A 25,046-nucleotide genomic window follows, 5' to 3' on the forward strand; every position below is an offset into this window, starting at 1 on the left:
CAGAAGACCAAATAATATAATATACAACTGTTATGTGCTTTAAATACAAAATCACGTTTATAAAAACGATATATTGCAAATAAAAATCAAACAAACAGAATGAAACAGGGCTGTGCAACTTACAGTAAATGCTTGCAATGAGCTTTATTCATCATAGTAACAAAAAACTGTTAATGTCTACTTATGATCAATTTCCACATGAAGTTGAACCAGTAGGTAACTTTCCACAATCATACTGCACCAAACCAACTAACCGGCGGAATCCTATCTTATAAAATACCGTATCTCGAACAAACTTTGTCAACCATCCTACAAGTCTTGATGATGAGATTATACCAACACCACCACCCCCTTGTTGAGCCCAACCTGAAATGTATGAGCCAGTAATCAAACCAGCTGTTCTAAATCTCCTCTCCTTGACATACATTCCTATTTCAACCTCTAAATCCTCCTGTGATAGCGTTCCACCGTTTCTGATGTACGAATTTCCTATATGGCGTCCCAACACCACCGCGTCTTCTAATGCCGAACAACCACCTTGACCAAGGTCTGGTGTCATTGGGTGCATTGCGTCACCTGCCACGGTTATTGTACCGTTCGAGACTTTACCAAAAAGAAGATCCCATGGGTATCTGAACTGCAGGGGTCCCCATGATAAACTTGGCATGTAAGCATGTTGTATAACATCTTTGACTATTTGTGCAGAATCGGGTATTTTCTCTAACATTGTCTTTTGTATGATTTTTGGGTCTCCTTTTGCCATCTCTTCTTCTGTACGTAGGGGAAAAACAGAATAGTTGGATAAGTAAAGATTAACATCAACATAAAAGGTTCTGAAAAGTCCACATTGTTTGTCATGATTTTACCTGCACTGGGGGTGGATTGATAAGTCATGAACCAGAAGACGTCATTGTTAGTATTTGGCATGATACCGAATCTTTGGCCTTCTGCAACAAATTGCTGAACTTCATGTTTCAATCCATGACCTTCAGGAAACACTCCTAATCCACGCACGGCATATCGACCTGAAGAGACCGGTGTTTTAAGCCCCAACCACTTTGCCACCACAGAATGGACACCATCACACCCTATCAAAACCTGATGAATAGCTTAAAAGTTTAGCATCAACAAATCCATGGATAACATATATTACTGTCACTGCAGTCAAATATAAGAAGTTGTGACTGACCTTGGTATGGATATTAGTCCCATCTTCAAAATGAATAATCACCCCGTACGAATCTGCACCGTTACGTGTTTCCGCTTTTTCGATTGAGCGAAGCCTGGACGAGTAACGGATTGTATCAGCTGGTAGTTCTTCTGACAGGGCTTCAAGTAAGGCTCTCCTATGCACAGACCTAAGTCCTCTTGTCAACCACTCATCCCTACATTTATGAATTGCAACTTCAATTGTTTGATACAAATACATGTAGTCTGCATCGATATAATCTTATTCTGGCACAACCTTTACTAGTTGTAAACAAAAGAATGTCTAAATAATTAAAAATTGGATGAACATACCCTTCATCAGTTGTAAACAGAATCTCCTGGGTAACTCCATTTGCAATATTAGTAACTTCTCCCCTTTTAGAAACAAAACAAAAACCATATTTAGCATCACATAATCAAAGTTTTGATCACTAAGAAAGAAAAATCACACAAGTTCAAAAGCAAAATTACCTTTTGAAAGGTTTGTAGACGGCAGTAAGTTTGTGAGCAACACCAAGTGCTTCAAGAGCAACCCAAGCATTTGGGAAAAGAGTTAGAGAACCACCAGTGACTCTCAGCTCATTTGCTCTTTCTAACACTAAACTCTTCACTCCAACTCTCTTGAGTGCTAAGGCTGTGTTGGATAAACTTCAACATTAAGCCTAAGATAATCTCTAACAAGTTGGTTAGGATAAGATTAGGAAATTGATGTAATCCTAAGGGAATTAGAAGTCATCTAGTTCTAAGAAAAGGAAAGACATGTAATAAGGTAATAGGACTAGGAAAAGGAATTCATAGTTCTATATATATATATATGATCACCAAAGTTGTGGTTGATTATATGAGCAAGATTAGAGCTTGTGTTTAGTTTTGAGAGATTTTCTAAACATCAATAAAGAGAGTTGTCTTTATATAAGCTAATTTTCATCTTGCAGTTGCCATTAATTGGTATCAGAGCTGTTGGATAAACTTCAACATTAAGCCTAAGATAATCTCTAACAAGTTGGTTAGGATAAGATTAGGAAATTGATGTAATCCTAAGGGAATTAGAAGTCATCTAGTTCTAAGAAAAGGAAAGACATGTAATAAGGTAATAGGACTTGGAAAAGGAATTCATAGTTCTATATATATATGATCACCAAAGTTGTGGTTGATCATATGAGCAAGATTAGAGCTTGTGTTTAGTTTTGAGAGATTTTCTAAACATCAATAAAGAGAGTTGTCTCTATATAAGCTAAGTTTCATCTTGCAGTTGCCATTAATTGATATCAGAGCTTGTTTCTAAGCCATGGAAAACGAAACCACCATTGTGGGTGCAAAACAGTTCACGCCACCATCAATACAAGTTCCAATCCTCAATGCCACAAACTACACAGTATGGTCCATGAGAATGAAGGTACTAAATAAAAATCTACAAAGTTTGGGAAACAATTGATCCTGGTACATTGGACCCAGACAAAAACAATGTTGCCATTGGATTACTCTTTCAAGCAATACCAGAATGTCTTGTTCTACAAGTTGGTGAACAGGAAACTTCAAAGAAAATTTGGGATGCAATAAAGGCACGTAATCTCGGAGCTGATCGAGTTAAAGAAGCCCGTCTGCAAACCTTAATGTCTGAATTTGAAAGAGTGAAGATGAAATACACTGATACTATTGATAGCTTTGCAGGAAAGCTATCAGAGATAGCCTCAAAAGCTGCGTCACTTGGAAAATCCATTGATGAAGATAAACTGGTAAAGAAGTTTCTCAATAGTTTACCAAGATCCAAGTATATTCATATCATAGCTTCTCTCGAACAAGTCTTAGATTTAAAGAAGACTATCTATGAAGATATAATTGGAAGATTGAAAGCATATGAAGAGAGAATCCTTGATGAAGAAAACAATGGAGAAACTCAAAGAAAACTCTTGTACACAAACTCTTACCAACAAAACTCTGCGACAAGAGGAAGAGGTCGTGGAAGAGGTGGTAGAGTAAACAGAGGCCGATGAAGGGGAGGAAGGTTTAACTCACAAGATAGAACAACAAGTCAGAATGATCAAAACCAAGGGAAAGAAAAGAAGGATAGATCAAACATTATTTGTTACAGATGTGATAAACCAGGACACTTCTCCTCTATATTCCCTGAAAGAATACAAAAGATGGAAGAAGCAAAAAAGAATGAAACAAGGGAAGCAGATACATCTCTTTTCATGCACGAAGTTGTATTCTTAAACGAAGGGAAACTAATACCAAAGAACTACGAATCAAAGGATGGAGAAGAAGGAATCTGGTATTTAGATAATGGAGCCAGCAATCACATGACTGGTAAGAGACACTACTTTTCTGAACTCAATGAGAAAATCAAAGGACAAGTGAAGTTTGGGGATGGATCTTCTGTAGAAATTGAAGGGAAAGGATCAATTCTATTTCAGAGCAAGACCGGAGAACAGAAGCTTGTCACAAACATCTACTTCATCCCAAACTTACAAAGCAACATTCTAAGTTTAGGACAAGTTACAGAAGTTGGATGTGATGTTAGAATGCGACAAGATTATCTAACAGTTCATGACCCAAGTGGAAGACTTTTAGTTAGAGTCTCACGCTCACAGAATAAACTCTACAAGATAAGTCTCATGATTGGAAGGCCATTGTGTCTGAATATGAGACTGGAAGATCAGACATGGAACTGGCACGCAAGGTTAGGACACATAAGTTTCAGAACCTTAAAAACTATGTCTCAGAACAAGATGGTTCGAGGGCTACCACAGATAAACGATGAACCAAGGAATTTTTAGGAAGCAAAGATCTCGACTAAATGGATACAAGCATGTAGAGAAGAAATTATTTCAATCAACAGAAACAAGACTTGGTTTCTAGTTGTTAAGCCAGGTGGGGTAAAAGTGATTGGTCTTAAGTGGATCTTCAAAATAAAACGGAATGCTGATGGTACTGTCAATAAATACAAAGCAAGGCTTGTAGCTAAAGGATATGTACAGAATCAGACATATATTTTGATGAAGTTTTTGCACCAGTTTCTAGAATTGAAACAATACGCTTATTAATTGCAGAGGCAGCATCAAACTCATGGGAAATTCACCACTTAGACGTTAAGACAGCATTCTTACATGGTGAATTGCGAGAAGATGTGTATGTTGAACAACCATAAGGTTTTGAAGTAAAAGGACAAGAGCATAAGGTTTATAAGTTATCAAAAGATCTATATGGTCTAAGACAAGCTCCTCGAGCCTGGAATACAAAGTTATATCAAATCTTAAGAGAAATCAGATTTGTTAAGTGCTCTAAAGAAACATCAGTATACAGAAGAGAAGAAAAAGGAACGCTTCTTGTGATTGCAGTCTATGTAGATGATCTATTTTTGACTGGCAACTCCCTTAAGGTGATCAATGAGTTCAAGAGAGAAATGTCATCAAAGTTTGAGATGTCAGACCTCGGAAAACTCACTTATTACCTTGGCATAGAAGTCCATCAAGGAGTAGATGGGATTCAGATTAAACAAGAAGCTTATGCAAGGAGAATTAAAGAAGCAGGACTTGAAACTTGTAATCCAACTAAGATACTAATGGAGTTTGGACTTAAAGTTTCAAAGGCACAAGAAGAAGCTGAGATTGATCCAACGAGTTATAGAAGAAATGTTGGATTCCTTAGATACTTGTTACACACAAGACCAGACTTGGCTTTCTCTGTCGGAGTATCAAGCCGTTATATGCAGATTCCACGCAAGTCTCATGGTGATGTAATAAAGCAGATATTGAGATATCTAAGAGGAACAATCAGCTATGGATTAAAGTATGGTCGAGGAGGATCAAAAGGAATTGTTGGGTATAGTGACAGCAGTCATAATATTGACCAAGATGATGGAAAAGGTACAACTGGTCATATATTTTATCTAGGTGAAGCACCTATTATATGATGTTCACAGAAGCAAGACATTGCAGCCCTCTCATCCTGTGAAGCTGAGTTTATGGCTGCAACAGAAGCAGCTAAACAATCAATATGGCTTCAAGAACTGTTGGGTGAAATCAAAGAAGGGAACCTGAAAAAGTTCTCATCAAGATTGATAATAAGTCTGCAATTGCACTCACTAAAAATCCAGTGTTTCATGGGAAGACGAAACACATTCAAAAAAGGTATCATTTCATACGAGAATGTATCGAGAAGGAGATCATCAACGTTGAACACATACCAGGAACTGAGCAGAAAGCAGATATATTGACAAAGGCATTAGCTCGGATCAAGTTTGAAGAAATGAGACAACTTATTGGAGTACAAGATATGTCACGGGTAAGGTTGAAGCTTAACGGGGAGAATGTTGGATAAACTTCAACATTAAGCCTAAGATAATCTCTAACAAGTTGGTTAGGATAAGATTAGGAAATTGATGTAATCCTCAGGGAATTAGAAGTCATCTAATTCTAAGAAAAGGAAAGACATGTAATAAGGTAATAGAACTAGGAAAAGGAATTCATAGTTCTATATATATATGATCACCAAAGTTGTGGTTGATCATATGAGCAAGATTAGAGCTTGTGTTTAGTTTTGAGAGATTTTCTAAACATCAATAAAGAGAGTTGTCTTTATATAAGCTAAATTTCATCTTGCAGTTGCCATTAGGCTGTTGCTAATCCTGCAACTCCTCCTCCTACTGTCACCACTTCTTCTCTTATCACAACATTTTCCATCTCTTGCTAATGATAATATTCTTGATATCTCTCAGTTTCTCTGCTTCTAATGATATTCTTGAATTTCTAATTTGTTTCTCGATCTCTTGTTTGAACTATGGAAGTTTAATCGAGTTGTACTAATTTATATAACAGAATTAGTTTAAGATGGCATTTCTATGTAAAAGTCCAAAATATTATTACTTTTACCCCCAAAAAAGTTATCCACCAGTAACTGTACATTTACATGATTCAAACAGTAAAAAGAAGTTATGTGAAACCCAAAATGTCGGTACTTTTATACTTTTACCCCGAAAAAGTTATCCAGCAGTAACTGTACAATTACATGATTCCCATAGTAAAAAAAACATTTGAAGCAATGTCCCTGGTACGTTGCAAATACTCGGAGCACTTTGAAAAGTTGGTTTCAGTAAGTGCATCTATCAAGTGCTGAAACAGTTCATGGTATGCTTCAGTCAAATCTTCACGGGAGTTTTTCTGGATTTCGCCCTTATTTTGGGTAGAATCAGGTTTTGTGTCAGTTGAGTTCCTACTCTTATGTTTACCATTGCTTCCAGTTTTGCTTCCATTACGGCTGCTCGAGCAATACACGATAAAGGTAGCTGCAAGTAAACAATGAACAAGTTGAGCTAGTCAGTAGCAGGCTCACCTAGCAAGCAACCAAATTTGATTCATATAATGCAGATTTGAACAATTTGAGGTGTGTCTAAAACTTATACACTTACCTGTGCAAGTCACGCAACACTAAGACACTTGCCAGAATACCGCAAGACCAGAATCACCAGCGTCAAGTTAAACGTACACGAGCTGTAGTTTAACTCATAGTTCGCTCTTGGTTTTTCATCAGCGAAGAAGCCCCAATTTTTTTTTCTTTTTTTATCATTGGTTTGTTTATCCATTGACACTTTCCTCTGAAGCTTGATGTCCCAGTTTTCGGGCTGCAATTTTGTTGATCCAGCGCCAACATCAAGATTTCCGCAGCGTGAAGCTGTGGAACTCAATGTCTAAACTCATGGAAAGCGGGGTGTCCGGGTACTCAGTGTCTAAACTTAAAATGATTAGTGCCACATAGAGTTGGAAGCATAAACGTACTCAAAATGCTCGCCTTTTACTAAAGAATACCATGGTGATGCTTTTCATTGGCACTTGCCTCTGAAGCGGTATTCCTTGTTTTTGTGCCATTACAGTCGCTGGACAAATAGAAATAGAAATACATGACAATGGAAAAGGGCACACATTGTGTATGCTCCGACAAAATCCAGTGTCATCTGGTACATTAGATTATCAGCTGGACATAGAAAAAAATAGAAAATAAAGGATGGAGAAGTGGGGCATCGATCCCCATACCTCTAGCATGCTAAGCGAGCGCTCTACCATCTAAGCTACATCCCCAACTTGTGAGCAGAATAGCGTAAGCAACTGTTCATTTAGCTTGAACAAGAATTTTCAAATGCAGCATCACCACAAGGACCAAGCCACCAAGGTGTCGTCGTCCGGTGAATTACATGACCAGCTGTAATTTGAGGGTGGGAAAACGTGAGTCTACTAGACTCATTCCATTATATTAACAAATCAAATGTACTTTGTGGTTAAACGTGAAGGCTAGAGCAGTTCATATGGAATGAACAAACTCATTCCATTATATTAACAAAGTTTGTTCATTTTGCTACCATTATGGACTCAATAAACATGAAAAATGGATGCTCAAACGAATAAATTTGTACATTTGTTCATTGAGCTAGAAGCTGTAGCGCACGCTTGATGGAAGGCCGGGCTGGTTTCGCTCAAACGCCGACGCTTCATCAAAAAACGCTGGCGCTTGTCTTTCCACCGCCCGCTTGTAGTTCAAACTCCAGCATTTTTTGTTAACACGCCGAGTTTTTATTAAAAACGCCAATGACTCCTTCCATCCAATGACTGTTACTCATTTTTGTTTCCCTATAAATTCAGTTCATCTCCAGACTTAAAACTCACATCTTCTTCATCACTACCTCAAAATTACACAATTTCATACCATCTCAATTTTTCTTTGTTCATCTCCAAACAAAACTATTCATATCAACTCGATCTACCAGAAAAAATCTCATCTCTACAAAATTCATTTTTAACAAATATGGCATCCTCAAAATAACGATCACAACAACAAACACCACGACAAACACCACAACAAATACCAAAACAAACACCACAACGAACACAACAACAATCATAACAAGAAACACAACAAAGAACCGCAAGAATTCGTGGTGTCAAGTATACGATGGATGAAGACGAGTCACTTTGCAGAAGTTATGTTTTATATACACATGATGAAATCAATGGTATTTATGAAGAAAAAAGAACTTTTTATGATAAGATATTACAAAAATTTAATGAAGAAACAGGTAACCCCAATAGACATGATGGCGATGGGTTGTCTCATCGTTTTCACGCAATTTCAGCAGCCGTTAGTGAATATGTAGCTTTGATCACGCAAATATGGCACAACAGAAGAAGTGGTGAAGACTAACCAGATGTGGAACGAAGATGTCGGGATGAGTGGAAAAGATCCCACAAAACGAGCTTCCAACATGAAACTTGTTTCACCATTTTGAGGGTGCTTAACAAGTTTAATCCATACTTGCTGGAAGGTCATCAAGTTCCTGCAAGATCACCACATGGTCCAATCACGTAGGATTTTCAGAATGGAGGGCCTTCTTCCTCACCTGATGGAACTCCAAATATTCAGGAACAACACAACACTAATATAGACGTTAACACCAACGTCAAGAGAAGAAGAGGAGCTGGTCAGAAAGCTGCTAAAGCAGCGAGAGACGCAGCCCAACGAGCAGCAGAAGGAGGTTCAAGCGAGTTCAACTATGTTGATCACAAAGAATTTTAGATGCAGATAAAAGCAGATAGAGTCAGAGACCGTGGCGTTGCTTTAAATAATCAACAAATATGTCGTCTTTCGTGAGAATAATACTACAGGGATAGTAAGCTTTCCAAATTACTCTCCTTGAACACTGCTAATGAATGAACGACAATATGCTGGATGGACTAAGCAAATGGATGCGGTCGAACAACAACAAGCCCAAGCCAAACAACAACAATTCAATGAACAAGTCCCCCCTCAACAAACTGTCGCCCCTCAACAAACTGGCTTGTATGTGAATGTGGAAGAAGACGAAGATGATGCTTCGGAAGAAAACGAAGATGAATACAGTCTTGCTAACTGATTTTAATTCTTGTTTAGTTAAGTTTAATTTAATTCAGTGTAGTCGTTTAATTTTATTCAGTTTGGTTTACTTTAATTTAATTGTAATCGTTTATTTAAAATTACTTTTAATATAATTGCCTCAATTTTAATTTTAGTGTCGTCGTTTAAACAAACAACTTTAAATTAAAAAACATATTCATTAAAATAAACAACAAAACTAAATTGAAAATAGCATTTGTCTGCCTCTCTCTCTGCCTCGCCCCCGCGCACCGTCTCTTGCTCCTTTTAAAGCCCAAAGGTGCTTAGTTCAATCTTGTCTTAGTTGTGCATAGATTCCCCGATTGTGGAGTCTGTCAGTGGCAAGTATATATTCTCTTGTCGGGCGCCCATGCTCTACAACAAGATTCGGCCTCAAATCTTCATCTGGAAAACTAGTCCAGGTTGGGTCACGTCTGGTTTCAATGACCATGTTATGCATAATGATACAAGTCAGCATAATTTTGTTCATTTCTTGAATATCAAAAAAGCATACTGGCCCAGCTATGATGGAAAACTTCCTTTTCAGTATGCCAAAAGCGTGTTCAACATCCTTTCTGCATTTCATTTGTTGGGTGTTAAAGTATTTAATATCTTTCGAAGACGTCGGACCAAAGCCTACCTGTTTATAAGATTGAACCATAGTTGACCATTCTGGATAGATTCCGTCTGCTAGATAATAACCCTGAGTGTAGTGATGATCATTAATGGTGAAATTACAGTGCGGCGCGACCCCATTCTTAAGATCTTAAAACAATGGTGACTTATATAAAATGTTGAGATCGTTATTTGAACCTGAGAGTCCAAAAAAGGCATGCCAAAACCAACAATCATATCTAGATGAAGCTTCCAAAATTACATTTGGTTTTGGATAATGACCCTTATATTGGCCTTCCCATTCAACCAGACACGCATGCCACGTCCAGTGCATGCAGTCAAGACTACCTAGCATTCCTGAAAAATCTCTCGGTGTTTTCTGCAGTTATTCTTTGAACATCTTCCTGAGTAGGCTTTCTTAAAAAGGTTGGACCAAAATGCTCGACTATTGTTTCACAAAACAATTTGAGATACCTAAAGGCGTTTGTTTCCCCAATGCAGATGTAATCATCAGTGGAATCCGCTGGTACCCCATAACATAGTATACGGAGGTCCACAGTGACCTTTTGTTCGGGACTAAATCCTCGTACATGTCTTGCATCATACTGATAATTAAATAAAGGTTGTACCTGACAAATCCCGACAATAATCCTTTGCGTCAAGTTGCGGCCCATGCGGAATCGTCGCTGAAAATTCTCAACGGAATAGACACAATCATGATTAAAATAATCATGCATTATCTTTTTGTGGTAAAATGCCGATCTCGCCACGTCCATATTCTAGTCGCAACTTCATATGGCTCTAAATACTTTGGTATGATCCGGTTTGTAATTGCAACATAAAATTTCGTCTTCTTCTATCTTGATCTGAATCTTCATCCATTCGACGCAAAAAATCCATACACATTTCTTCATCTTCTTCGTACAACATTTCATCCATCTCCATATCTTCCTCAGAAGAATCAAAATAAAAATTCATGGTTGAAAATTGAACGTAATTGAAATTAAGAAAAGATTGATCGGATGAAATATTGTTGTGAATTTGTGAGATCAAATTTCAGACGTATTTATAGAGGTAGAAACTAGCCATTCCGGTGACCGTTAAGAAGTTTTCGTTGGCGGTCTTAACTCAAATGCTGGCGACGCTGCTAAGCACGCTCGCGTTTTTCCCAACAATGCTAGTACTGGTAGTTCGATCGCCAGCGTCAGATGTACGTACCCGCACTTAACTATCAATCGCCCACTTCTTTTCCATAGTGCAAAATCCTATTTGACCATCCACGTGGCTCAACAAACATTTTCATTTGAACATTGCCATAGGAATTGCCCTTACTGCTGGAGACAAAACACCAATATATCAAGGGAAAATTATCCAGCAATCCAAATAATATATAACTGCTATCCTATGTGCTTAAATATAAATCACATTTTTAAACATGATACTCCCTCCGTTCCTGGAAAAGTGTTACTTTCACTTTTTCATTTTAGCCTAAAAATATGCCAAATTGAAAAAGTGAAAGTTACACTTTTTCAGAAACATAGGTAGTATATTATAAATGCAAATCATTCATACACAATGAATGAAACTGGGATGTGCAACATACAAAATAAATCTCAAGAGGGATCCAAATACACCCTCTTACAAACAACATACTAACAAAAATTTTTTTATGACTATACACCATCAACATCCATAACTTTCAATGCTACGTCCCCAAGACGTGAGAACAACAGTTCGTTATCTATTTAAACAAAAATAAATATCTAACCTCTTTCAATGCTTCACCGCTAGTAGCATGTAAATTTCGGCGCTACAAATAGTCCCTATTGCATCTTGTTAGAGCATTGCTCGGTCGAACTCGCATGCGTTGCTATCTCAAGCATGTTTGTCAATGTTATTGATCAAAAATATAAGTCTTCATTTTTAGTCTACTATAGCTAAGGTCTCAGACTAGGATAGAAAGTGTAGTTGAGCTCAAGAACTCCATGGCAATCATCATACAAGACGAAGGACTACTCAAGGAACTGGTGGATCTTCATCGACTAAAAGATATGTGGAGACTTGAACTTATCTATCACTCAAAAGTCTATTTATCTCCTATCTTGAGACAAAAGTCGTTTTGCTATACAAACTTTGATTATACACATTTGGTATTTCGAGCCTAGTTTACCTTGCATATCTATTTTTCGAAATATGTGTTGGTAAAGCTTTCACTTTAGCCAAGTTCATCTTTACCAAGTGACGAAAGTCATGTTATGTTTCAATCACTTTGAAAATTGCTCTGACGAGAAATGGTTTGTGAATAACAACTATATAACGTCCTCTAAGAATGTTTCAATGATTGAAATGAGAGTTTAGAATATATAAACATTTGGAGGATATGAGCATTGTTGTGGAAACACATATATGTATAAGTACTTATTGCTTGAATCGAAGTTTGTGAAATTTGTTGATCAAGTGAACCGGAGTAGTGCGTGATCTAAGTCCGCGAACTGGCGAAGTTCTCAAACCCGAGAATTTCTGCTGGAGTTTGTGAACTCCATCCGGGAACTTAAGTCCGCGAACTTGAGTAGGTTATGTCTAAAAATGATGTTTAGTGAACTTATATTTATAAACTAAGGAATGCAATTGAAAACCATGGATATAGAGTTCATGAACCGACTCATGTGAATCAAATCGTTTTTGCTTCGATTGTGTCTTGTGTAGTACATGAGATTTACTTGCAATTGAACAACTCTCTAACTAGTTCATTTGAGTCATTTGAAATAGTTATGGTGAAGAAGAATATGGTTGATATGAAAATGATCATATGGCTAACCATTTGGTTAACTATTGTTGAACCAACTAATGTACAAGTTTGGGTACGGTTCCACAAGCCCAGGAACGTGCATTTCATTTGTGTATAACAAGCTATATTTTCGATCTAACGGTTGATAAATATTAGATTGAATCTAATCAGGTTTTCATCTAACGGTGAATATTGAATGCTTTGTTACTAAGAAAACATTGATTGCAAACCCTGATTTGAAATACTATATAAGGGAGAACTCTAGCAACTGGGAAACCTAATCCCCACACATTACGTGTGATACTAGTTGTGCTAAGATAGAGACGATTTTCCTTTAACCTTTGGTTTCTTCTTCTAAACCAAGTTAACGACTTAACGAATTCATTGGGATTGTGAAGCCAGACCGATACTACTTTTCTTGTAGTTGTATGATCTGATCTTGCTGTTTCTATCGTACGAGTATAATTGTAATAATTGGCTTGAGATTTCTATCTCCGATAGGCAAGATAAAAAGTAATCATAAACATCTTCGTCTCATCGTATGTGATTCCACAATATTTTTTTTTCGCTGCGTCGATTAAGACTATTGTGAGGTGATTGATAATACTAGGTTGTTCTTCGGGAATATAAGACCGGTTTATCAATTAGTTCCTATTCACCTTGATTTATCAAAAGACGGAACAAAACTCAAAGGTATATTCGTGGGAGACGGATTTATCTATTATCATAGACTTTTCTATGTGATACAAATTTTTTTATTAAAGTCTTCGACTTTAGGTCGTAGCAACTCTTAGTTGTGGGTGAGATCAGCTAAGGGAATCAAGTACGTAGCATCCTGCTGGGATCAGAGACGTAGGAGCATAACTGTACCTTGGATCAGTGTGAGATTGGTTGGGGTTCAACTACAATCCAGACTGAAGTTAGTTTGGAGTAGGCTAGTGTCTGTAGCGGCTTAATACAATGTATGTTCAATCTGGACTAGGTCCCTGGGTTTTTCTGCATTTGCGGTTTACTCGTTAACAAAATTCTGGTGTCTGTGTTATTTATTTTCCGCATTATATTTGTTTATATAATTGAAATAATACAGGTTGTGCGTTTTTCAATCAATTAGAATATCCGACCTTTTGGTTGTTGATTTAAATTGATTGACACTTGTTGGTCTTTGGTACCATCCAAGTTTATCTCTCTTGTATTTAAATTGAGACTCGCAGTTTGCTTGAGTAAGATTTAAATCGAGAGATTGAGATATACACTCTTTGATATACTTTTTGTCTAGATTGAGTCTGACTGTCTAGTTGATTCTCTAGAAAGTATATTGGAGTTTGTCCATACAGATTGCTAAGCAAAATATTGAGTGTGGTTGTTAGACCCCCCGCTTTTTCACGTCTAATTGTAATTCTGGGGAAAAACTTGAAGCTAATCTCCAACTAGATATTATGTAAAACAAACTCGTTCCAGTAATTCAACTGGTATAAATGCGCGTAGAATACGCTTCCTGAAACACTAAAATAATTTTTCAATCATGATATATCATGTCAATAAGTCTATTTTTAAAGAGATGCAATTAAACTACACATGCATACATAGTTATAAAAATCTAATATATTCATATTCCAATAAAGGGGTTTTACTAATAGGACAAAATCAGATCACTCGTTATTAATTTAAAAAAAAAACTTATCTAAAAAATTTCCATGATGGCTAAACATCCCTCATAGTTAGTGTTAGTAATCTAATTAGCTAATAATTAGATTAATAAGAAATTCTTTTACACTTGGTGAGTAAACTAATTAAGTGTTAGTTTTGGTGGGAAGAAAAATAGAGGGAAAATTATGCTTTTGGGGATTTCTTTTCAAAACCTAGATTTTGATTCGCCCAAAATGAAGAAATCAATGGTTGAAAATAATCAAGTATACCTCTAACTTAGTTCCAGTGTCGTTTTTTTTCTCAAAATTGGTGAAAGATAATATTTGTATTCATATCCAAATTATGTCGACATCTAGAACTTTCCTATTTAGAAAACCTTAATTTCAAACTCACAAAAAACCGTAAAATAATATGTGAATATGAAGGATCAATTTTATCTTGGTACCGGTTCTACATGACTCCTAACATAGGTTAAAATCGGTTCTACCAAGTCTCCAAATATAGGAAGGCATGACTCCCAACAATGACTTGGATCGGTTCTACCAAGTATCCCAAAATAGGTAAGTATTGGTTCTACCAAGACTCTCAACATAAGTCAAGATCGGTTCTACCGCATATCCCAAACTAAGTAAAGATCGTTTCTATCATAGCTCTCAACATAAGTCAATATCGGTTCTCCCAAAGATATTACCTAGTTTCGAATTGGTCATCCAATGGATCTTCATTGAAAACCGGACCAAAACGCCTATTGATTTCCTTTCGATAACTAAACAAGTTTCTTATATGTACTTCCTTTAAACATATGTAATCAAACATAGTTTCCTAGGATGAAATCATACCTATATCCAATACACAATCAAGTAATGAGTTACATAGATTATGTTGATGTCGTATTTACGAAGTTCAAAAGATAAATGTTATACTTCGTAATCAAATCTTCCTTGGCACTTTGATCATACTAAAATGACCAAGTCTAATAATAGAGCATCAAATATAATCTCGCATGTTATGTTTTCTATCTTAAACGACTTGAAGCAACGATAGGAATGGAAACAAGTCAAGTCAGTATCACTATACCTCAAGTGGAAGGATGATGTGTTTTCTCCACTGTATTTGATACGTATTCATGATCTTCAGGTCTTCGGAGTAATACTTGTATGTCTCAACATTCCTAGATTTTCTAGTCTAACCTAAACGAAGTTAGTCTCTACTACATTTAATCAAGCAACTCTAATTGAGTTTTGATACTAATATATGATAACCAAATTTGACATACCGTTGCTTGGTGGGTTCAACCGATAAATGCTCTAACACCAACCGTAACTAAAACCCAAATCGTAACAAATTCAAAGCTAATTATCAAAAGCTTTAAACTATTGACTCAGGAATATTTAAGGTTAACTTTTCTAAGATTCGATCACAACCATAAAAATAGTTACAGTTAGAATCTTAGCCGTAAATGCACATCTATTAATTTATTTTTGATTTTATGGTTAGGAGTTCCTAGTTTTCTAACCGTAATTGGTTATGCAAACCTAATTTTCCTACTTATTTCAATAAATCAAACCATTTCAAATAAAAAAACAGGGAGAAATAGATGGGTCTGTATCAAATCAAACATCACAAAATCATTGGGTGCGGTTGAGGAATTTAAAATTATGCACCGGTTTCATCTTGGTCTTCTTGATTGACTTGTTGATTATCAACTTTTCGTTGGGTTCTTGTCGATTACCACCACTGCTATTGATTAGGAGAAAAGATAAAAGAAAAATTGATTTTTGATTTTAGTTTTTTCTTTTCTTTATTGATTAGGTCTAAATAGATGATAGGGAAATTTAGGATTTTTAAATCCCTTTAGGAAAACCCTAACCAACTAAATAGACATTAAGATCATGGATTGAGCCTCTCTATTGGATCGTGAATCCCCTATATTAGGTTTCTACTAATAAGGACCATCAGAAAGTGCTGGACGAACACATTTTTACTGACAACACTTTAAGAATGTAAAATTCAATATCTGTCTTGGTGGATTCAATTAAATATGTCAAAATCAGATCAAATATCACTATTCACGCAATAATTAATCAGTTTTGGCATTAAAAAGAGTCGGAGTTAGAGGTTTAGTGTTACAGATAGCTAATGAGCTTAGAGTCATTGGTCCGGCTTGATTCTTTTCTCAAATGCTTGGATTTCTTTTGAATAACTTGGTAAGTGTATGGCGGAGTGGATGTCAACTGGACTTAGGACTATACCAAAGTAATTTCCGACTGATACAGTCTGTTTTTCTTCGAATCTTTTCTCAATTGAGAAAACCAAAACACGCCAAGATAACGATTCATTCGGGGTGATCAGACATTCAGAAGATGGGACCACAATTCGTACCAAGGCATGAATTAGACTTTTCTATCTTAAATACAACAATATGAAAAATCTGATATGAAAAGTTTATGTTGTGTGAAAGAGGGAAATCATAAGAATCTCATTCGTAATTTGAGAATCATTTTAAGATTCTAAAATTTCACTTATCCATGCTCGAGAGAAGAGTTAAATATTTGTTGGTGTTTATTTTGCTTGCATTTTTTAGTCCTACACTATATATATTACTAATTTAATTTTGGTTTATATGACCACTATAATATCCTTCGAAAACTTCTCTCAACTTCTTATTCTCACGACAAATAAGAGTCACAAGAACAACGAAATCTGAAGTTATTAGTTTTTTCTTGGTGAAAGGATATAGTAGTTTAGAGTACTCTAAGATATTCTCATCTACATCTCTATCAATATCTAAGTCATCATCATCGAAAATTTTATTCAACCTTTTCTTTTAGGTGCGATTCTCAGTTATCAACGGTTTCCACATCATTGACAAGATCGACCTGTCTAATTGATTGACGGTGATTTCATGAAGGTTTTCAGATATATATATATATATGAGATATATTTATCAAGTTTTAATTCAGAAGTATTTACATCTTGTCCTACATTAAACGAATCATTCTCAGGTTCTTCAATAACCATCTTAGATTCAAGTCTTATAGGTTGGATCGCACCAAACAAAGATTGTTAGATATTTTCGTGTTTGCCTGCTTTGATACCAATCGAAATGACGTGGGTACCAAGTATACCAAAATATTTTCGATATCAACTTATAAGTCCGACATCTTACATAATCTGATATAGATAGAGACTGTCAAGAAGACAGCAAACCACAAGGTATACACTTGGTATATAGTATTGGTTCGAAACTGAAACAACTATACGGATCAACCCAAGTGTTTGGGATTAACGTGCAAGTGAAATTATTTAATTATAACTTAGAAAAATTATAATGCAAAAAGTAAAGTTAAATCACACAAAAAGATTTTGTTAACGAGGAAACCGTAAATGCAGAAAAATATCGGGACCTAGTCAAGTTTTGAATACTCTTAGAATTAAGCCGTTAAACAAAGACCACTACCAACTTCGTATAGTTGAGACCAAATAAACTACCCTTAGTTACGTAGTTTCCTCAGTATCCCTGCGCCTATAACCTATTTTGGCTAACACACGTGAATCCTAAGATAGAGTCCACTATCTTGAGTTGCTTCAACCGCTGTAAAGACTTCAAGTACTCAACCCTTTCGATCATCTTCCAAACAGTAATGAACTAATCTTTTTGGTAACCGCTCTTCTTATCTCAAGAAGTTAATCAGATATATTCTAATTGATCTCGACAAAAGCTTTTCTGTTTAAATCAATAAACTCCTTTATCGGGTTAGATATTCAAAGATTTGGATTAACACGTTAATCAGATCAAGTCAAACAAAACTATCAGATTCTGATGCTAAAGAGTACCACCAAATGATAGCTTGTCAATCTAAATACGATTAGAAATAACAAGTATATCAAAAGATAAACTAGATCTAGTCGGATCCCAGCCGATCAAGTTTGTGCACAAAGTAAATCACAAAGGTACGAAACCAATAAGAAAAAATCTTCTTGTCTTCAAATCTTTAAAGTCTTTGATGTGAGAGTGTTTTCAACATGGGGATCTAAACCTTAGCACTGGGATGACATAGGAAGTCATATTTCACGCTTGCGGTAATTATATATCATTCTTTTATGACTTTTTGCATTGATTATCGATCGTTTTATAATTTTTATTGAAGGGTTGTGATTTCAATTGATAATGCATGCTTAGTTTAAGACTTCTGATGTACCATGCTTTCGATTTATAGTCAGTTCTTCGAAAATCTACCATTCAGAAAGAATCAAAGTCAATATTTGAGCTATAATTGCCTAGAATTATTATATGAGTTTGATTTAAATATCCTAAGTCCCAGTCTCTCGTAATATTTTAATCAGTAATTTATCATTTTATCAGTAATTTAGCATTTTATCCCTTGAAAGATCGGTAATTTGCATTTACTTCTCGAATATATTTTAAATTATTGTTTCCTCCCATCTTGAGTTTTTCCATCCAAATCTCAGTTAGCTGCGTCAACATAAATATACACGTGGAAGGAAGGTACATGTGTCGTACAGACTACCTAAGATATCCTAATTTTCTTTGTCAGTTAGACACATTTTCACCCAAGACCCTGAAATCCTACTGTCTCTAAATCCAATTTCACCGTATTATTCGCAACAACAAGAATCCAAACACCGTTAAAACCAAATATCCCTTTCTCATTCTTCATCTCGGTAACTGATTTTCTCAAAGACATGAAATCCAACATTTATTTCTACCAAGATAACCCAAAATATCATCTTAATCAATCATAAGATTTCGTAATCACTACTATCAATCATAAAAAAAAAACAACTATAATTTCATATTTGATTTTTTTTTCAATTTTTAGTCTCTCTGTAAAATCAAAATATTACAGAAGATTAAGTAAATAATTCAAATTTTGGAATTAATGTATGCGATAATATAGTTATAATGAATCACTGAGGAAAATAAAAAAACTTAATACAACTACCGAATCATGCGAGAGTTAATTGAACAAGAACACGATAACTTCTTTGGGCTTGACTCCCACATGCTAATACAGACAATCATTAGTTTTAGTGATAGCAAATGAGCTTCAAAGCTTCCAATTCCACAACCAATATCAAATACAATTCGCACTTGTAAATAATATACTAACCGTTAGTGGAAGGATGATGTCGTCGTTGTAGTTCGTTATTTATTCACATTCTTCAAGTCTTCGGAGTAATACTTGTATGTATCAACATTCCTAGACTTTCTAGTCTAACCTAAACGAAATTGACTCTAGTATTTAATCAAGCGACTTTAAATGAGTTTTGACACACTAAAATATGACAACCAAACTTGACATACCAACGCTTAGTGATTTCAACCGAGCTATGCTCTAACACCCTATCCACTAAAAATAAGAAAACTAGCCAAAACAAATGTTAATATATACCGATCTTCATCATAAAATGCACACAATGTTTATTATGAATCATTTGATATGCTTGGTTTAAACCAAGTTTTTTAGCTCGCAATGATACCAAATGATTTTAACAATGCTTTTGAAGAGAAGTTAATTTGAGAGTACGATGGGTGGTAGGTATATATTGGTGCTTTACACCATGTTTGTTTTATTAGGATTTCGCTCAAAAATTTGCACCGAACAATCAAAAAGAAAATGATGTCGAGAATGCACATACCTCTAAGATTCTAAGCATTGATACGGTCTCGGAATTCACTTTAAGTTCATTATTTTCTCCCATTTAGCTGATAAAACCTCCCAATGACCTTTATTTTGGAAAATGGAAAAAAGAAAACATCATTATAAGTTGATAGTTTGCTTTAAAATAGTTGAAGCATCATATTGAGCATGTGACAAGGTTATCAAAGATTTTTGGATTGAAGAAGATTGTCGAAGAGTTATTGATTTTGGTCATGGTAATATAATTAATGGAGAAACCAAGTGATATTTCTCATGAAGCGGAGTGATCCATCCATCTTAAGTAGTTTACAATAATTCAGAGCTCCCTTTGGATACATTATTATGTAAAATGTCTCTCTACTAACATCAAAAGCAAGTATGCTTCTTGAAAAATCGGGGGTATAACAACCACACCCAATATTAAGATTAGCAATTTGTATGGATTAACTCCAATATACTTTCAAGAGAATCAACTAGACTCAATCTTAATAAAGTATATCAAAGAGTTATATCTCTCTTTCTAGATTGAATTCTTACTCAAGAAAATAGAAATCTGCGAGTCTAATTGAATACAAGAGAAATCACTTGAACGGTACCAAAGACCAATGCTCAAGTATCATCAATGTAAATCAACAACCAAAGGTTGGATATTATAATTGATTGATTCAAACGCACAACCTGTGATATTTCAATTACATAACAAGATATAATGCGGAAAAGAAATAACACAGACACCAAAAGTTTTGTTAACGAGGAAACCGCAAATGCAGAAGAACCCTAGGACCTAGTCCAGATTGAACACACACTGTATTAAACCGATACAGACACTAGCCTACTACAAACTAACTTCGGTCTGGACTGGAGTTGAACCCCAATCAATCTCACATTGATCCAATATACAGTTATGCTCCTACGTCTCTGATCCCAACAGGATGCTACGTACTTGATTCCCTTAGATGATCTCACCCACAACTAAGAGTTGCTACGACCGAAATTCGAAGACTTTAATAAACAAATCTGTGTCATACAGAAAAGTATACTGTAATAGATAAATCCGTCTCCTACAGAAATACCAATGAGTTTTTTTCCGTCTTTTGATAAATCAAGGTGAACGGGAACCAATTGATAAACCATACTTATATTCCCGAAGAAAAACTCAATATTATCAATCACCTCACAATAATCTTAATCGACGCGGCGAAAGAAGATATTGTGGAATCACAAACGATGAGACGAAGAAGTTTGTGATTACTTTTATATCTTTCCTATCGGGGATATCAATCTCAAGCCAACCATTACGATTGTACTCAATACGATAGAATCAGCAAGATCAGATCACACAACTACAAGAAAGTAGTATCGGTCTGGGTTCACAATCCGAATGAAGTCTTTAAGTCGTTAACCTACAGGGTCTCGGCAGAAACCTAAGGTAAAAGGAGAATCGACTCTATCATATACAACTAGTATCACACAGGAGGTGGAGGGATTAGGTTTCCAAGTTGCTAGAGTTCTTCCTTATATAGTATTTCAAATCAGGGCTTGCAATCAATTTTAGCTTAATAACAAAGCATTCAATATTCACCGTTAGATGAAAACCTGAATTCAATCTAATATCTTTCAACCGTTAGATCGAAAACTTAGCTTGTTACACAAATGAAATGCACGTTTTAGGTTTGTGTAACCGTACCCAAACATGTACATTTGTTGGTTCAACCGTAGTTAACCAAATGGTTAGCCATATGAGCACTTTCATATCAACCATGTTCTTCTTTACCTAACTAGTTCAAATGACTCAAATGAACTAATTAGAGAGTTTTTCAATTGCTTAGATCTTATAGAAGTATACAAGACACAATCGAAGCAAAAACGATTTGATTCACTCGAATCGATGCATGAGCTTTATAGCCACGGTTTGCAAACTTGCATTCCTTAGTTAATATAAGTATAATTTCACGAATAATCGTTTTTAGAAATAACCAACCTAAGTTCGCGGACTGAGTTCGCGGACTTAAGTTCCCGGAATAAGTTTGTAAAAGTTTACAAACTCCAGCAGATTTTCTCGGGAAGATAACCTCTGACAGTTCGTGTACTGGGTTCGCGGACTCTTGTTCCGGTGTTCCTGATCAACAAAGTAAGCATATTTTGGTTCAAAGAATAAGCACTTATACATATATGTGTTACCACACAATGCTTATACCAACAATGGTTATATAATCTAAACTCTCATTTCAATCATTGAAACATTCTTAGTGGACGTTATATAGTTGTTATTTACAAACCATTTTTCGTCAAATCCATTTTCAAGTGATTGAAACATAATATGACTTTCTTCATTAGGTAAAGATGAACTTGGCCAAAGAGAAAGCTTACCAACACATATTTCGAGAAATAGATAAGCGAGATAAACTCGGCTCGAAATAACAAATGTATATAATCAAAGTCTATATATAAAAACGACTTTTGTCTCAAGATAGGAGATAGAGTAGATAGACTTTTGAGTGATAGATAAGTTCAAGTATCCACATACCTTTTAGTCGATCAAGTTCCACCAGTTCCTTGAGTAGTTCTTCGTCTTGTATGATGATCACCATGGAGTTCTTGAGCTCAACTACACTTTCTATCCTAATCCGAGACTTAACTATAGTAGACTAGAAATCAAGACTTATAGTTTTGATCACTAACTTTGAAAAACATGCTTGATATAGCAACGCATGCGAGTTCGACCGAGCAGTGCTCTAACAATCTCCCTCTTTGTCAATTTTAGTGAAAAAACTATCAATACATATGGAACACAAAAATAGATAAATAAACTTTTTGTAGCTCCTATTCCACATGCCTAATCTTCAACATTACTCGAAATCTTCGTCACTTCCAAGTACTCCAATGATTCCAAAGGTTGTAAGTTTAGCATCATCGTTATTGAAAATCCGTAGCTATAACAATGAGAAAACAAGAATTCTCAATCATTGTTATACAATGTCATAGTATTATTATACAACATCAAAGTTCAATTGTATCACAACTTCAACAACAATGCTATGGTGATATGTATCACTCCCCCTTAGTCAATACTCCATCTCACATGGAAACCACTCCCCCTTACATAATCATCCAAAAACCATATGTATTTGTAGTGTAAACTACACATTAATTCTCCCCCTTTTTGTCAATAAAATTGGCAAAGGTACGAAAACGGGATCCTAATGAAAATTTCCATAGAGACATTTCATGACCAAAAGTAAGCACATATCAACTTATTTAGATGCAATCATAAATACGAAGCTAAATGCTTTCATCAAGGAGTTTATAAAGATACAAGATAACTCATATAATATCCGTAGCCGCACTCTCTACAAAGATTTGGAAATTAAGCACAAGTTCAATTAAGAACTCTCCCCCATAAAATGTCATTCTCGAAAGAACAACAAGAACGACCTTAATTTCAAGAGAAAAGAAGGATTTCTTTGGACATAACAAATCACATATGAATTTGAATCCAAATAATACTCAATTAAATTAACCACAAGAAAACCCATGATTAATTCAATCGGAATACACAACTAAATTACCACAAGAGTGTGATCAATTTAATTGGTCATGCTCAACATAAGTGAACTTACAGAGCCTCACAGTATATACATAAAATATGGATCAGAGAAGATCAATAATGCGGAATAGTCAAGGATTCATTCAATTTTCCATCACTATTTTCACAATGACATACAATAGACATAATCCTTGTAAAAAAAGTCCATCCTATCTTCCATCAATATTTGCATAATGACATAATAGGTTTCAAACTTTTGTGATGTCAAAAGCTCATCCATTCTTTTATCAATACATGCATATCGACATATGAAATACTTAACTTTTGAACCTGCTTACATGTACTCCTTATGAATTAACACATTTAGCACTTTAATTGAAGAAAAAAGATCATTGAAAGCCAAGGTGCCATTAAAGTTATTACAAGCAAAAGTATTAACTTGATTTCAACATAAGGAGATTAAACATATACCAGTAAATAGAGATAACAAGAAGTCCATCGAACCATAAAAAGGAAAGAACAAATATTAGTTAGTCATCTCATATCCCTAGCAATTTCATAAAACTTCTCCGCCAGTTCAGGATAAGTTGTCTGAGCATATTCCAGCTGCTCTTTCAAGACTTCATTTTTATGTTGGAGTCGGAGGAGTTCAAAATTGGAAAGCACAGGAGCTCTGGACATTTTTGCAATACTGTTCATGGTTAAGACTTTTGGTCCTCCAAGATTAGTCCCAACAACAACAATGCCAAATTGACTGCAGATCCTTGAAATACGACAAGGAAATCCAGGAGTTTTCCATGAAATATGTCTGACACTTATCATCGGATGAATAATGAGGCCACATAAGTCAATATTTCTCCCTTCAACGACATAATAAACCAATTTTATGTAAGCGGCTTGGTCCATAGCTGTCTGTCAAGTGTGTTGGGCATCAGGTTAGCTACTAGTAATTTTCCAACAACTCTGAGAAACAGTGCAACATCATGTGCATCAATCTTACCATCACTCCAGGAAACATCCCTTGCAAGAAGGAAACTTGAGATCACATTTGGAGAAGGTATCAGGTGCTCGGGAGGAGGTAAAATAAAGTCACCAACATGAGTCAAGTCCAGGAGATGAGCAATAACTTTACGATCCACAACAATTACTTTTCCTTCAACATGAGTCTTGAAAGTACAGTTTACATAATCGGGCTCGTGCAAGTTAGCATAAAATTGGGATGTCAGTTCCATATAGGCAGTGCCCATGGGACGATGAATAATTTCCCAATCATGAATCTCAAAGAACCTAGGAAGACCTTCTACCCTAAGTTCAACAAGATTATAATTTTTTTCAATAATAGGCTTCTTAGTACTATAATCCACATAGTAATCACGAGTCTTAGTGTTTATGAACCTAATTCGTAAACTTGAATCATAAAAGGAGTCATCACGATTTTGGGTACCCGAACTCTCTTCACGATTAGTTCTCTTCCTATAAAAAATTTTGGTAAAGTATGTGAACGAGAAGTTTGAGAAACTTACTTGGTTCGTGAATTGATATTAATGGTGAAGTGTTGGAACTGCAAAAACGAGAAGAACGGACACCAACCCCTGAAATAGTTTTTCGTTGTGATTCTAAAGAACTCAGGAACACTCAAGAATATTGAGCAAATAGGTTGATAGGAATCGAG

At 35.5% G+C, this 25,046-nt stretch overlaps 1 protein-coding gene across 1 annotated transcript; it reads right to left on the bottom strand.

Annotated features, from left to right (window-relative positions):
• Window positions 1-187: 187 nt before the first annotated feature.
• Window positions 188-24,621, bottom strand: LOC113291032 (monooxygenase 2-like). The gene is made up of 6 exons (XM_026540612.1): window positions 24,375-24,621; window positions 1,681-1,843; window positions 1,522-1,584; window positions 1,190-1,385; window positions 867-1,098; window positions 188-771 (listed from the first exon to the last, which is right to left on the bottom strand). Exons 1-6 carry the CDS (start codon window positions 24,619-24,621, stop codon window positions 188-190), a joined length of 1,485 nt encoding a protein of 494 aa, XP_026396397.1.
• Between the last annotated feature and the right edge of the window lie 425 nt (window positions 24,622-25,046).

The sequence above is a fragment of the Papaver somniferum genome, chromosome 6 (assembly GCF_003573695.1).
Source record: "Papaver somniferum cultivar HN1 chromosome 6, ASM357369v1, whole genome shotgun sequence".
NCBI classification, from domain to species: domain Eukaryota; kingdom Viridiplantae; phylum Streptophyta; class Magnoliopsida; order Ranunculales; family Papaveraceae; genus Papaver; species Papaver somniferum.